General features: G+C 37.9%; 1 protein-coding gene across 4 annotated transcripts; it reads right to left on the bottom strand.

Annotated features, from left to right (window-relative positions):
• Positions 1-1,568: 1,568 nt before the first annotated feature.
• LOC110794478 (pentatricopeptide repeat-containing protein At1g74850, chloroplastic) lies at positions 1,569-15,443 on the bottom strand. Of its 4 annotated transcripts, none has more exons than XM_056830407.1 (5): positions 15,036-15,443; positions 13,409-14,904; positions 4,245-4,559; positions 4,055-4,162; positions 1,569-2,343 (listed from the first exon to the last, which is right to left on the bottom strand). In XM_056830407.1, the coding sequence occupies exons 2-5, from the start codon at positions 14,851-14,853 to the stop codon at positions 1,998-2,000; spliced, it is 2,214 nt and encodes a 737-aa protein (XP_056686385.1). In that variant the 5' UTR covers positions 14,854-14,904; positions 15,036-15,443; the 3' UTR covers positions 1,569-1,997. The 4 variants fall into 4 exon arrangements, with proteins under 4 accessions (XP_056686385.1, XP_021855154.1, XP_021855153.1 ...); XM_021999462.2 differs by having other exon boundaries at positions 1,569-2,346; positions 15,036-15,175; XM_021999461.2 differs by having other exon boundaries at positions 13,409-15,443.
• Positions 15,444-16,152: the final 709 nt, after the last annotated feature.

Here is a 16,152-nt window from a genome sequence, read left to right as displayed (position 1 = left end):
TAATTAAACGGGTTGGGTTGGGTTGACCCATTTAATTAAACGGGTTGAAAATCTTGACCCAACCCTTTATTATTGGGTTGGGTTCGGGTTGGGTTGGTGGGTTGGGTCAATTTTTGCCAGCTCTAGTTAAAGATGGCACTATGACACGACCCAACACCAAAAAAGTATCACACGACCCAACACGAAAAAAACATGACACGACCCAACACGAAAAAAGCACCGCCCAACCCAAACACGAAAAAAAGCACGGCTCGACAGGAGCATGGTCATGGGCCATGCTCGAGCCGATATTTTTATTTTTTATTTTTATTTTTTTCTTTTATTTTGTAAAAAGCACTGCACGACAAGACAAACCAAGTCAAATTGAGTAAAATTAGGCTTAGACCGGAGTCACACGAAGGCTCGACCAGGCTAGGGTCGTGCCTGAGCCGTATTTTTTAAAATTCCAACTCAACCCGTTACTAGTGGGCTTGGCCCGAAAGATGGGCAGGTCCACTACCATCTTTAAAAATTATTTGTTTATTTGGATTCTCATGTAAGGTGAAAATCACTTTCCTTTGAGTGAAAAGTCTTCATGATATATTATCCATGGCGACCCATCCATGCCCTTTTCTACTTAAAAAGAGAGAATAAAAACTCAAAAAGTCACACATTTCGTTTTCAATCGTCTATTGTGGGATAATATTCAACAAATCATCATTGTAGAGTTGGAAATCAATTACTTTATAAGAGGATTATTAGAGATAAACACGATACGATAACTTTAAAAAAAATATGTAATTGCTATATGATATGAACGCATACTTCACTAATGCTATTAGAAACGTGAAAATCAACATGACTTAATCATGAACAAGACATGTTCTCTAGAATTGATTGCTCTATAGGTCAAGGGGGTGCCATTAAGGAATTTTCCTTTGGATGTTGTCCCATTGATCCAAACATAAGAGGTCCTAAACACTCGCCAAGTTCAGTCTCGTAGGGTAGCTAAAGATGGCACTGGACCGGGCCGGGCCAAGGCACAAAACTAGCCAACATGAAAAGGCACGGCTAGACATGAACACGGAGTCATAGGGCATGGGCTAGCTTGGGCCACTGGTTTTTTTGGAAGAAGCACGGCAAGATACGACACACTACAACCACCACGAGTTCACGACAAATTACGTTCAATTTAGAGAAATTAAGCTTAAGCACGACAGTCCGACTCGACACGTGGGCTTGGGAAGTGCTCGAGCTACATTTTTTAAATTTTCGACCCAGCCCGTAGAAAATGGGCTTGATATGGAACATCAGACCTCCCAGCCCACAACCATCTTTATATATGGCTTGGTACAGACCACCCGAGTTTATGGCCCAACCCAACACGCGCTTATGATTTAGGTACGGTTGTAAGATTGTTTATGAAGGGGAGGGCCTAAACTGGGGTTTGATCACCTCCGGTTCAGCGACTTAAGCGATGATCTTGTAGCTCGCGAGCAAGCTAGGCTCGCGATCTCTGCGATGTAGGTCTTTCATCTCAGGTTTAGAAATATGCTATGATAAACAGCATTGTAAGTAGACATTCAAAATGATTCTAATTTTACTCCTTTTCCATTCATAATAGTGGGATCTTCACAACTCACAAGGGTATACAAGCAGAACACCAGTTCTTTGAATACAAACCAGCTGTTCTTAGCTCTGTTCCCTAACAAACTACACTACCACCTTCTTCCCAAAATTTCTTTTACAGGAAATCATGTACAAAGACTACAATTGGAGGTAAGAGAAAGCAAGCAACCTTCACTCTCGAAGAATTCTACTTGCTCCATGGGTTTCATGTCTGAACTGTGCTGAAAAACCAGGTTACGCGCATTGGAGTGTACAACATTTGGCTGTTTTCTGCCAACCAAAATTTGAGTTGAACCCCAACAACACAATTGTGGAAAGCCTGATTCGACTGTCATTTCAGCAGAACTCGAACTTGAGAAGTGGACAGTTAAAATGGAGTATTTTCCTTGTTAAACTGTACTAGGAATAAGCTCTTTCTGTTTTCTGGAGATAGTAGTATCTGTATTAGCATTTCTATGTTTCTCTCTCTTACCATTGCTCATAGATGTCCTTGATAAAGCAACAGGCAAAGGGGTATTGCTGAGTGTAATCACTTCACCTGTTTCAGATTCGCCAGAAGTTTGCTTTATTTCAGACAATAGCCGCTTTAGCTGGGTTGATTGGCTCACGATACGACCCTTGTTCCAACCAGGGAAACTAAATGGCGATGACTGCAAATTATCCTTTAGAAAAGCATAAGCCACCTTTGCAACAGGAACATTTTCTACCATAGAGCTCTTCTCCATCTCTCCCCTTCTGCTAATAAAACAAAGAAAATAAGTCATTAGGCAAAAATGAATATTATCACAAAACCCTGTTCTAGCCACATGTATATCTTTCTTTGAGAAATCTGAATTTGGATAAAGGAAAGAATCGACTATGAGGCATAGATTGAAGCCACATGAGAAACACCAGTAAAAATAAAACTAAAAGCAAATTATATTTATTGTTTTAGCTTCTCCCAAATCCCGGGTAAGCCAGAAATTTCAGGGACCAATATAATCTATAGCCAATAACAATATGACTTTCCTATTGGAAGTAGAAAAAATCCAAACAAGGATAATCCAGTGCTAATTAGCAGTTCAAAATAGCTAACAAATACTAAATGATCTGGCACAGTCCATAATATTCTTCGTATACATAAGTTGTGATAATTGTGTAGGATAAGGTAGATCAGCATAGGCCATTTCTCATCTGTCCGTCTTTCATCAACTAAACGACTAATAGTTTATACATTCTAAGTTCCAGCTGGAACTGCTTCTAGGGTCGTCAGAACAGAGTACAGACCCAAAAGACACAAGAAAGTAGTAAGGAGTAGTTTTTTTTTCTAAATTTGCAAGGCTCAGGTTGCAATGTGGCATACATGATACATCTTGACAAAATCTACGGGCTAAATATCATTTACAACAGCACTTTTTACATCTTAGCTTTTATACCCGCCATATAAGCTAGAACCAGTTGTGCAAAATGAACCGGGTTTCCTCCAATAACAGTCAAAGGTTGCACACTAAAGATTGACATAATGACATGCACATATGACCAAGATTTTTTATATTATTACATTGGCTATGCACTTAATATGTGACCAAGTTGCAAACGAGTACATACATAGGGCCATAGGGGAGGGGGTTATGGTGCATAGTTGTAGAGAAAACAAATTTAAACGACATTTTGGTGTATAAAAATAGTGCTGTCGAATATACATATAAAGTTATAGACTGATATAGGCGCATGTACAGATGCAAACTATTGTTGTAATAGTATGAGCTTTCTAATTTTCTGAAATTTCTAATAAATTGTTGGTAGTTGAGAAGTTATGTAGTTCAGAAATTAATATTATGCCCTTAACGAGTTCTATAATATCACGACAAAATGAATGGTTGAAAAAGGGAAAGACAACAAACTATTTCACATGAGCCCTTAAGTCACCCAAATTTGTATTATGCTAATGAGCAAAACCTCTCTATTTTTACCTGCCATTCTGGTAATTCAACCTTTAATCTGTCAGGGGATCAGTGTTTACTACGGTCAGCTGATACTCTGTCCACATTTACGTCAACAATACATTAACAGTCTTTAATTTAGACTAGTTTCTGAAACTAACACTTGATAAGTTCCAGTCACGTGATTTTTTCATTGCCCAATCTCATTTTCAGCTCCTCAAATTTCACTTTAGTGCAAGGTTTATAAAATCTCTCACCTGTTAGATTTACCGGGAGAAGCAGTGTCACTCAAGGCCTACAAGACTTATCGATGCTACTCAACAGAACTAGCTAACCCTAAACTCAGAGAAGCAATTAGCCTCAGGACTTGAAAACTGAAAAATCCTTTCATGAGATGCAAACACGTTTTGGTTGATGAATTTGGATTAAAATGAAAGTAAAACAAAGGGCTCAGTGTTTGCTTTGTCAGTTTGTGAAAGATGACACAAGTTACTATATAGCCAGGAAAAAGGAGGAAAGCTTACACTACAACAAGAGTTGCTAGTTGCGGAAGACCTGTCCCATCCTTGAACATCTTTAACATATCATTGAGCCAAACTGATATTGCAGCGCATATGCTTCCAGGCCACATCCTGCACATTGATCATTTCGATTCAAAAGGGGGGTAATTGAAAACATAAAGGGTTCAGAATGGTTCAAAGTATTTGTGTGTACCTATGTAAGTCAAGAGACCAGACCAGCTTGTTGGTGCGGAACAATTCGGGAAAAAGTCCCCTTTTCGTTGCTTCTTTGAGCACTCTGGCTGCACGTGCCTCCTGGCCAAGCCACCATAGTGCTTCTAAAAGGGTATTATAGAATCGTATACCAAAGCCACAGCCTTCAGAATTAATTTTGTCAAATACGTATTCTACCATCTGCCAGTTGGAGTCATCATCAAAATCTCCCTTGATCATCTGAGCAATTACTTGATGAATATTGGAAGTCTTATGGTTCAGCATTTCATTCAGCAATTCATAGGCATTGTTCAACCTGGATGGTTAAAAAGATTGGTGTGAGATAAATTGTTTCTCAGAAGGAGTATGTGGGCAGGAGATTTAAGTTTGACACCTGTGCCCCAGTCTAAGGTTATTCGCAGAGCATACCACTTTAAGGAAAAATCTGAACATCCTATAGAAATAGATCGAAATATCGAATGGACGTGGATACAGTATGTACGCTTCAAATCAAGTGCAAAACCACAGAGAACCTCACAAAGACATCAACATCATAGAGAGATAATTTCCTCAAATCATAGTATGGGGAATTTAGAGTGCCTTCACTTTACCTTAAAAAAATAAGTTCTAGGTATAATAAGTTCAGATAAGTTGCAATCAGGTCCTATAAGTTGACTCTCTCAAGTTTACTCTCTTGAGATCAAGTCTAATCAGGTCCAATAAGTTCAGATAGATAAATTCAGGTTTCATCGGCGAAGAGAACGACCCTTAGTGTACAGAGTATTGTCTCTAACTCTCTGCCATAATAGAGATATTATTTCCACTTTCCAATTAACCAATTAGCCATGATCAGGTACACAACGACAAGCAATCAACTCCTTCCCAAAAAAGAAGTACAATTTATTAAAGGATTTTTAGTTAGAAAGGACCTTATATAAGGTTGTTGTGTGACAAACTGACAAAGGACCTTACATAAGAGAAGTGGCATTTTGGGACCTTAAACTTTGTTTCGACGCCATTACAGAGCAATTTCGAAGCATCACAAACAACCTTCTCCAGTTCAATTAAGTGCCACGGATTGTGATTAACACCAACGCGAATCAGGTATGATGTTTTTCCCTCTCAAATTCATCCCCATTTTTTTGAATTTTGCCTCACAAGAATTAGGGTTTTCCGATTTTTCATCAAAACGAATTGGGGCTTTTCTAATATGAACTCGTACAAAAATAAGGCTGGAAATCGTATATGTAACTCATAACAAATACGGAGGGAGTACTCTAACTTCTAGTATCATGATGGTTTTAGTTTAAATTTGGAAGATGATGGTAAGATCTTTTTTTGTTGTAGATGCAAAGAGCCTTATAGGTAGGAGTTTCGGCGATGAAATGGTACAGAAAGACATGAAGCTGTGGCCATTCAAAGTGATTCCTACTGCTGATGCAAATGATTTCAAGAGGATTACGATTGAAGTTACTTACAAGGGTGAACTGAAGCTATTTGCTCCAGAGGAGATATCCTCAATGCTTCTGGCGAAGATGAAAGAGATAGAGATAGCAGAGTCTTATCTTGGTTTAAAAGTGAAGAATGCAGTTGTTACAGATCCTGCCTACTTCAATGATGCCCAGCGGCAAGCAACGAAAGATGTTGGCGTTATTGCTGGATTGAATGTTATGTTGAAGAATCCTTTCTGGGTTCTTGAAAAAAAAAGTTGGAGGGAATTTGGGATTTTTTTGTTGTTTAAACCAACTTAATGCCACGTGTCAGTTTCCGGCTGCCACGTCCTTGTGTGCAAGTCAAGGGGTGAAACAATGGTCAACTCCAATAATCCGGCAAGTGGTCCTAGTCAACAAAAAAAAACAAAGTTTTTGTTCCCAAAATACCACTTTTCTTATATAAGGTCCTTTATCACACAAACAACCTTATATAAGGTCCTTTCTAACAAAAAGTCCTTTATTAAATGAGCCACTATAATTTAGTCTATTATGAACCAAAGTCATACAACTGAGAACCTCAAAAATATCATGTTTAGGGTGCGTTCTGTTCACCTTAAAAAAATAAGTTTCAGGTCCAATAAGTTCAGATAAGTTCCAATAAGTTTTGATAAGTTCAGATAAGTTTCAATAAGTTACAATAAGTTCCAATAAGTTGCAATATTAATAATAATATTATTATTTATTATTATTATTTATTGTTTATTGTTTATTGTTTATTGCTTATTGCTTATTGCTTATTGCTTATTGCTTATTGCTTATTGTTTATTGTTTATTGTTAATTGTTAATTGTTAATTTTTTATTCTTAATTGTTAATTTTTTATTCTTAATTGTTTATTGTTTATTGTTTATTGTTAATTGTTTATTGTTTATTGTTAATTGTTAATTGTTAATTTTTTATTGTTAATTGTTAATTGTTAATTGTTAATTGTTAATTGTTAATTGTTAATTGTTAATTGTTAATTGTTAATTGTTAATTGTTAATTGTTAATTATTAATTATTAATTATTAATTTATTATTATTTATTATTTATTATTTATTATATGTAATAAATTTCAAAAAGTTCCAATAAGTTCAGATAAGTTCCAATAAGTTTCAATAAGTTCCAAAAAGTTCAGATAAGTTCAGTTCAGATAAGTTCAGATAAGTTCAGATAAGTTCAGATAAGTTCAGGTCAAATAAGTTGAACAGAACGCACCCTTAATGTCTAGGGTAAATGACTATAGCACCTAATGGATAATCCAACGCCTTTTTCCTACAATCCCATGTTTCACCCAAGTACCCAACATATATATGAAATAGTGCTATATCTCCATTCTTTCCATATCTTGAGGTCCTTTGCCTTCATTTTTCTCTATGGGTTTTTTTGAAACATAATCTTTTTGTGGCATCAGTTGCTTCGTACAACCCCAAGTCTCTTTAGGTTTTAGATCCCCAAAAGATGTTAAATCCAAAGGAAAACCATACCAGTCACTTTGTTTATAGAAAATCTGAAGGTGGTTAAAATCCAAAAAAGTTCTACAGAAAATTATTGTCACCAAAGACACATGGGAAACCCACAGACATTCTGCAGATACACAAGTTGTAATCAATACTCAAAAATACTTTGACAATCTTAACCCTAACTACCAGCTGGAATACCAAAAACTTAATGAGTAGGTAATCAATTAATCATCCCAGAAGAATTTTGTTCGAAACACAAATTTATAACTACTGCTTCTAATGAAGAAAGTACTTTATATTGTAATATTTTACTGCTTTGGTAATATAATTCAGCTTGTGATTCATGGCATTTAAGTCATTATCATTCATTATCATTACCCCATTGCCTCAAAAAGGCTCCCGCAAGAAGCGGGGTAAGGGGGTGTCGGGAGTACGCAACCTTACCCCTGCATTGCAGAGAGGTTGTTTCCAATTGACCCAAAAGCGATAACGGGACGACAACGGGACGACCATCTTCTACTTCATGGAAAGGAAGCGAAGAGGTTTTAAGAGCCATTTTGATTTAGTCCATTACATCCTACAGCCAAAAGAACAAATGAATCTTTGGCTCCATCGGAAATGGACATAATTCATGGCATTTAAGTAAATGACAAAAATTGCATGAACTCAAATGTCAGCACAAAACTCTTAAGAAAGAAGATGATCCTACGGGGGAAAATAGATCACGGGAAGCTGAGAAAGATAGGCAAACAACCTGGACAGTTTACATAATTCTTCTACACAACAGTAAAGAACATATCAGATTCCCCATACTGATTTATGATTTCTTAGCATCCCAAAACATTTGGAAACATGACATTATATGATTCAAGCAGCAACACTCACAATGCCCTTCACATGGAAAACTGAAAAAGAAGAAAAGGGTAAATGGTTTACCTTAGAGAGGGGTACGTTTGCTAGGACGGAATTAGTTTGTTAGAGCTAGCTTGGAGAGGAAGCAAGGGAGTTGTTTAGAACAGAAAAGATATAAATAGTAAAGATTTCGAGAGAAGAAATCATGAAAAATATTATTGAGTGTTCCTTTTAGTTTTATTTTGTATTTAGAGAGAATCAATCCTCTCGAAATCTTGAATCTCTTTTACTGTTACTGTGTTTCTCATATCATCAATCAAATCCATCTTATTTGCCACAATTCTTTCAGAGTTTCAGCATATCTAATTCAGTAAAAGACGTTTCTCCTAAAAACAAGACTGACAATAATTTAGAAGTTAGGTTTTGAAATTTTGAAGTTTGAACGACAAATTCTTCGATTTGGCATTTGAAGTATCAATTGAATAGAAGAAAGGCAAAGGCTTCTTCCCCATTTTTTTTAATTTATAGCGAGTGTTTTGCGATCTAATATGCATGATGAAGTGTAATTTCCATGTGTAACCCCGTGGAACCAAATTACACATGAGAAACACATTGTGCATCCAACTGATTTCAAAGTATGCAAATTAGGTTACCATGTATTGGACACATAAAATCATGATAACAAAATGGACCTAAGGATTTCTAAGATTTTTTTGTGAACGAGGATGAATTTAGTCATGAAGTGATATTTTTTAGGCAAGTAAGCTCCCTATTTCATCCCAAGTTGGTCTTAGGCTACACATGATGCCATGGGAGGTCCAGCTTCATGATTCATGAATGGACATTTTGAAGATAGGCCATTTCTGTTAAGGGGGATTAAGAGGATAACTACCTGACTGATTGTATAGGTTCTAGTAAATCCCATAAGATGCTCAGAGGCTAAATTTCACACAACAAAAACCTTGCCTTTTAGGGGACTGGACAGGACAAGTACTAGCCGATTTTTTTAGTTTCATCACAATGCATCACCATAACCTCTTTGGTTCCGATTTGGCCAGTACACTTGAAATTCTTCTATCTCTTTTAAGAAACAAGTCAGAAGGAGCAGCAAGATAATCAAGGTGAAAGGCAATCGAAGGAGTTCGAGTCGATTTCGCGAACAATCAATTTGGGTGCCTCAGTTTTAAGTTATAAACTTCTGGAGTGTTTTCCTAATCGTGAGTATACCCTATTGGTGGGGACGTGTGAAGAGTGCTCAAGAAATCAGTACTTTGATTTGGATTATTGTGATTTGCGTTGAGTATTGCGTTCATGGCTCCGAACAAGCAAAAGCAAATCCCTGCTTCCTCCCATTCTAGGGTGAAGAAAATTTGAAAGAAAAAAGCTCTGTTACTAAAGTCAAATAGTCTGTTGCTAAGGGAAAAAACCAGTTCTCTCACCTTCTCAAGCAAAAGACAAAGAAAGTGTGATAATTGTTTACTATGATATTAAATTTAAGGATGATGACCACAAAAAAGATATGAGAATTTGTTCGTGAGAGGAGTAACTACTACTCGTTACCGTGATGCCCTAAATTCCTTGCATATTGAAGATGATATTAATTGGTTATTCTCTAATGTTGGTTGCGGTAACTTTCTCATGAAAAAATACCCAACATATAAGAGAGTTACATTGGAATTTTTAAGTTCCCTAAAAGCAGTTACTTATGCAGATTCACGTTGTGGTGATGGTAAGATCACTTTTCAGTTGTGCAACGAGACACATACATGGACTTTAGCCAAATTCAATGAAGTTCTCGGTTTACCCACCACTGGACCACGACTGACACCTAAACGTTGGTCTGTTATATCTCTTTGGCGACTTTTAACAGGTGAAAATGACTCGAAGGGGAGCTCGATAACTTCAAATTGTCATACAACCCTTCGGTATATCCTTAGAGTATTTGCGAGTACCACTAGAAGGGGGTAAAGTTCGAAAAGCGGAGTTATATATGCTCCATCAGATAGCTCCGTGCTCAACCCGTCGATGTAGGTGCTTTCCTAGTACGGAAAATGCAAACCTTGGCGAAAACGACTATTGGTGGAGGAGTCTTGGTGCAAGGAGGACTCATAACCCCGATTCCCTTTATTTGGGCCATCGAGCTCTACTTAAGAAAGCTGGGGTTGTGGATGGAAAGGATGTCGTAGACATCTTTCGGGTTGGTTTAAAAGAAAGAGGGTACTAATCTTTGGTGTATCAAGGACGTTGAAGATGAACTGCCTCCCCAAGAGGAAATGTCTTTACGTAATGCGGATAATTGATCTTTCGATGACATTCAACCAAGAGTTCGAGTGCCTATCCTTCCTGTGGCCATACCTAGCACTACTGAGGGTGCTAGCTCCTCCTCTACCTCGATCGAGAGAGAACTTGCAAAACTCCAAGGATCAGTTGATACAATCATGCCAAGTTGTCTTCCTTGATAGTGCATTGCACCGGCATGATTGTATCAACTGATCCTTGGAGTTTTGCAAGTGCTCTCTCGATCGAGGTACAGAAAGAGCTAGCACCCTCAATGGTGCTAGGTATGGCCGACGGCTTAGGAAGGATAGGCATTCTAACTCTTGGTTGAATGTCATCGGAAGACCAATTAACCGCATTACGTAATGACATTTCCTCTTGGGGAGGCAGTTCGTCTTCAATGTCCTTGATACACCAAAGAGTAGTACCATCTTTCTTTTTAAACCAACCCGAAGGAACGTCTACAACGTCATTTCCGTCCGCGGCCCCATCTTTCTTAAGTAGAGCATCATGGCCCAAATAAAGGGCAACCGGGGTTATAAGTCCTCCTTGCACCAAGACTCCTCCACCAATGGCCGTTTTCATTGTCGTACTAGGAAAGCACCTGCATCGATGGGTTGAGCATGGAGCATATGATGGAGCATATATAACTCCGCTTTTCGAACTTTACCCCCTTCTTGCCGGCCAAAGATAGTACTAGCAAATACTCTAAGGATATACCGAAGGGCTGGATGACGAATTGAGGTTATCGAGCTCCCCTTCTAGTCATGGTCATTTTCGCCGGTTAAAAGTCGCCAAAGAGATATAACAAACCAATGCTTAGGTGTCAGTCGTGGTCCATTGGTGGGTAAACCGAGAACTTCATTGAATTTGGGTAAAGTCCATGCATGTGTCTCGTTGTACAACTGAAAAGTGATCATACTATCACCACAACGTGAATCTGCATAAGTAACTGCTTTTAGGTAGCTTAAAAATTCCAATGTAACTCTCTTATATGTTGGATATTTTTTCATGAGAAAGTTACCTCAACCAACATTAGAGAATAATCAATTAATATCATCTTCAATATGTAAGGAATTTAGGGCATCATCGTCATAGTAACGAGTAATAGTTACTCCTCTCATGAACAAATTCTCATATCCTTTTTTGTGTTAATCATCCCTAAATTTATATCATAATAATCAATTATCACACTATTTGACTTTAGTAACAGAGCTTTTTTCTTTCAAAATTTTCTTCACCCTAGAATTTGAGGAAGTAGGGATTTTCTTTTGCTTTTTCAGAGCCATGAACGCAATACTCAACGCAAATCACAAGAATCCAAATCAAAGTACCTATTTCTTGAGCACTCTTCACACGTCCCCACCACTAGGGTACACTTACGATTAGGAAAATACTCCAGAAGTTTATAACTCAAAACTGAGGTACCCAAATTGATTGGATTCATCCAAAGTAACCAAGTCCGATTCTAATTTGATTGAAAAGGACATAAAATCCGGTAATTAATCGCCAATAGATCAGATGATTCGAAACTTAGGGCTCAAATTCTTCCAATTGCTGTGAGTAATTCGGTACTACTTTGTTTCTCAGGAGGAAGCGCGATTAGAATGCCGATTTTTGAAGTCAAGAAATCACAAATATCTTCAAAGGAGGAGGAGGAGCTTTTCTTTCTCTGCCTTATGTTTGATCACTTTACTATCTCCCTGCGCTCTATCTTTTAATCCATCTATCTTACGTCAAATGGTTTCAAATTTTTTGATCGAATAATATAGTTTCAGGAAGAAGACAGCACAAACTAACTTTGGAACAAGAACTAGGTCAACACAGTGAATTTTTAAGTCAGCAAGGGTAGACACTTTTGTCTTCTACGGAGAACATCTATCCTCCGTATGAAGTCTCTGCTAGAATCGTACAGATTTCAAAAGCAGGCTGTTCATATACCTTTTAAGCTGACATGATAAATATTTCAGGAAAGAAAACGGGTAAAGAGTTTTGACTTTAAATATATGGGAAAAAATGTGGTTCTTTGAGAAAGGAAAGGCTAAACCTCGTAGCGAAATCAGTTTTTTCCACTTTGCTGACAAGGTATTTCTCCAGGACAGAGAAAGTTATGTTCTGCAATTTTCCATCGTCTTTAATAGGAATAAAAAGAAGCATGTCACAGGAAATTGACAATGGTCAAATCATCATCAGACCTATTAATTTTCTCCCATCACGAGAACCAGCTGTTATTCTTCATCACTAAAGTATTTCTAGTGTGACACTAGTCTGATAAAAAAATGAACGCATGATGAGATCTCCCTTCCCAAACAAGAAAAGGTTACATTGCATGCATTCCAGAGAAGAATAAACCTTACATGTCTGCTAATTTAACATCACAAAGTTGACAATTGTTTCTCTAGATACAGGGAAGCAAGCACAAAACTGTCTATCACAGCTGACAAACCCTATGATCCCAGAGAAAAAGGGAACCCTAATATTTAAGTATATTCCTAATTCCTAAGAGCCCTTTCTAAAAGCACATTAATCTGGAAAACAAAGCCGGCGACTATTGTTGACCTTGCAATGCAACCTATTGAGAAATGACCCTACTTTAGTCAAAAAGCTCGCTGGTAGGCCTGGAACATGGCTCTTTGTAGTTCAAATACCAAGTTCTAAGTCTGAAAAAAATAATATCCCAATCTCTTTAGGTGACCACAAGGACTAATAAGGGATTTTAGCCGATGATGAGCTAAAATTGTGTATGGTAAAGACTAAAGAGAAAAGTCAAACGAAGGAAACACTTAAGACAGCATTTACCATTGCCGCTGTCTTATTGGTATTTCTTAGATATTCAGTAATGTAGGTTTCAGAAAATAGTAAGAAAGATGTTTTAGAGACTATCTTCTCCATCTGTAGCTACGGCTAATATAGATGGTAACTAAATCAGTTCAAGTGTACATTGTACGTTCTGCAGACCCATATTAGTAATGTATACTGTCTAGAAGGTGCACTCATTTTGCTAACCAAACAGAAAAGACATGAGGAATATCTATGAGTTATACTTGTATAAAGTTTAGTAACAAAAGATTATGGAGAAGATGGTAACACAGAAACCTGACCTGTCAGTTTTTGCATAGACAGCAAGCATCATGCAGTAACACATCACGCTCGGTAGTATTCCCAAAGCTTTAATTTCTTGAAACTGCTCCTCCGCCTCTTCAACAAGCCCGGCAAAGTAATAAACACTCAAGACTGCCTCAAGTGTCTGCTCATCTGGATCACATCTTGCATTTTCCATCTCAACATAAGCATTAATAGCGTCCTCATACTGACCTCCCTGTCTAAAACCTTCAATAACACCATTAAATGAAGCCCTGTTCCTTGCTATTCCAGACTCAGTCATCCTGTTTAAAATTGCTCCAACCTCCTTATAAAGGCCACCCCTTGCATATGAATGAATCAAAGAGTTATAGGTTTCCACTGTGGGTCTACTTCCCACCTCATTCATTGTGTTAAACGCAACAAGAGCTTCTTCATACAATCCAGCTTGTCCATAAGCCTCAATAACCCCAGTGTAGGCCTTAGAACTTGGCACCAAGCCTTTTTCCTTCATATGTAATAAGATCTCTTGTGCATCATGATACAACCCTCCTTTGCCACAAGCAAATACCAAACCTTCATAGGTCTCCATATTTGGCTCGACATTCTCCTCTACCATATCATGGAATAAAGTCACCACTTCCTTAAAGTAACCACCTTCACCAAAAACCTGTATAAGAATATTGTAAGTTGCAGCATCTGGATCAGTATTGCTTACTTTCATCTCAAGGAAAAGGTCGCGAACATCATCATACCGCCCTTGACCACCATACAAGTTCAACAAAATACTATAAGTATTAGCATTCGCCATGCAACCCGCTTCCTGCATTTGCCTAAACACCCCCATTGCCTCTTTAATGGATCCTTTCTTTGCATAAGCTTCTAATAACACGTTATAAGACGATATATCAGGCATGTTACCACTCAATTCCATATCTTTCAAGAGATCAGAGACCTTTCCAAGCTCACCCAACTTGCTAAACGTCTCAACAACATAGCTATAAGTCGTTATATCAGGCAAAACCCCACTTTCATTCATAGTCCTAAACACCATCTCAGCCTCATCCCCTAGCCCTCTATTAGCACAAGCGCTAAGCAACGTGTTATAAGTCACGATATCAGGCTGAATCCCTTCATGCCTCATTTCAGCAAACAACCCCAACAACTCCTCCCAATCCAACCCACCTCTAGCACAAGAATTAATCACAGTATTATAAGTCAATATATTAGGAGCCACCCTCTCTTTCTTCATCCTATTCAACAACTCAAGGGCGGTCTCATACCGACCATTCCTACCATAAGCATTAATCAAAGCAGTGTAAGAGAACACGCTACGAGGCACATTATGAACAGGCATATCATCAAACACCTCGTGGGCTTTCTCAAGCAACCCTTCTCTACCCAACACCCCAATGATAATAGTATATATATGTTCATTAGGTTTGCACCAAACTTGGCGCTGCATATATTTAAACAATCTTACCGACCTTTGCCAATCCCCCCTCTGAGCAAATTCCTTAAAAACCAAAGCAAAATCATTAAGAGAAAGCTTATTTTTAAATGCTTCAAGACATCTAGCAATTGAACCTCTAGGTGGGAGACTACTTAATTTGTTAATTAAGGTCTCAACATCATAACTGTACTTACCCTTTTCGACTGTGACTGATGGGTTGCCCAGAATTAGGTCTTTGGGTTTGGCTTTGAGCTTGAAATTGGAGGAGACGGAGTAGGGTTTTGAGAAAAAGGGGATGTTATGGGGGATGGATAATGGGTTTTGAGGGAAATTGAGATATGGGTTTGGTTTAGAGGAGAGAGAAAGGGTGAAGGTGAGAGTTTTTAGCATGGTGGGTTGAAGTGAATTTGCATCAGAAATTGGGGGAATTTGGGGTCAGACAATTAGGGTTTTTGAAGGGTTTTAGGAAGGTTGATTGAGAATTGAAATTGCAGAGAAAAGGGATGAAGAAGAAGAAGATGATGAAGAGGGAGATAGTTTTGGATAACGAAGACCGTTAAAAGCTCTTAGCTTGGAGGGGTTAGCCGTTTTACTGGCTAACTGCTATGCCCGCCTAATTGTTTTCCCTCTCCTAATTAAGGTCGTTAATTACTCAGGTTCGAAATTTTACGTTGGCAAATGTGAAACTCTGTCTGCGCGCAATAGATAAAAAACGGAGGAAACAATAGTTAGTTGACTAATTTTTTTTTTCTAACCTAATCAAAAAATTGTACGGTTCTTATTTAGAGAATGTATTATAACTGTTATTCGGATGGAACACTACAAGAGGGGGGTGAATTGTAGTATGGAACTTTCTAGCCAATTTTGCGGAATTATAAAAAAACTTTAAGTAAGTAGAGAAACAATGCAAGAGAGATTTTACGAGGAAACTTTCTAGGCCCAACTAGAAAGAAAACCTCGACCCACTAGGGATTTCAACTTAAACTCTTTTCACTATAGGGCAACAACTCAGTTACAAACCTATAAGGAACCCGGGCATTACTTGAGTTCCTCTACGAACTCAAGTTCCCAATAGTTGTTCCTCAAGCAACTACGCTCTCACTGACTTCCCTAGAAGTCTCTCTTGACTCTTTTGCTTCACTCAAAGCCTCTCTGCTTCTCTCTCATAGACTTCACTCAAAGCCTCCCCAAATACAACAGGAACTCACTCAAGTTCCTACCCAATTTAGATACAAGAATTCACTCAAACCCTTGTTCAATTCCCCATTATAAGAGTTCACTTAAACTCTTTACCAACTCTCAAAATACAGA

This window comes from Spinacia oleracea, chromosome 5 (assembly GCF_020520425.1).
Source record: "Spinacia oleracea cultivar Varoflay chromosome 5, BTI_SOV_V1, whole genome shotgun sequence".
NCBI lineage: Eukaryota > Viridiplantae > Streptophyta > Magnoliopsida > Caryophyllales > Amaranthaceae > Spinacia > Spinacia oleracea.
Note: the sequence above shows the minus strand (reverse complement) of the source record. Positions and strands in the feature narration are given on the sequence as shown.

Coding starts and splice junctions, on each gene's coding strand:
- LOC110794478 (XM_021999460.2), bottom strand. CDS start 15,231: ATGCTAAAAACTCTCACCTTCACCCTTTCTCTCTCCTCTAAACCAAAC. Junction 4,560..13,408: donor GTCTATGCAAAAACTGACAG/GTCAGGTTTCTG, acceptor TTAACCATCCAG/GTTGAACAATGCCTATGAAT. Junction 4,163..4,244: donor TGGTCTCTTGACTTACATAG/GTACACACAAAT, acceptor ATCAATGTGCAG/GATGTGGCCTGGAAGCATAT.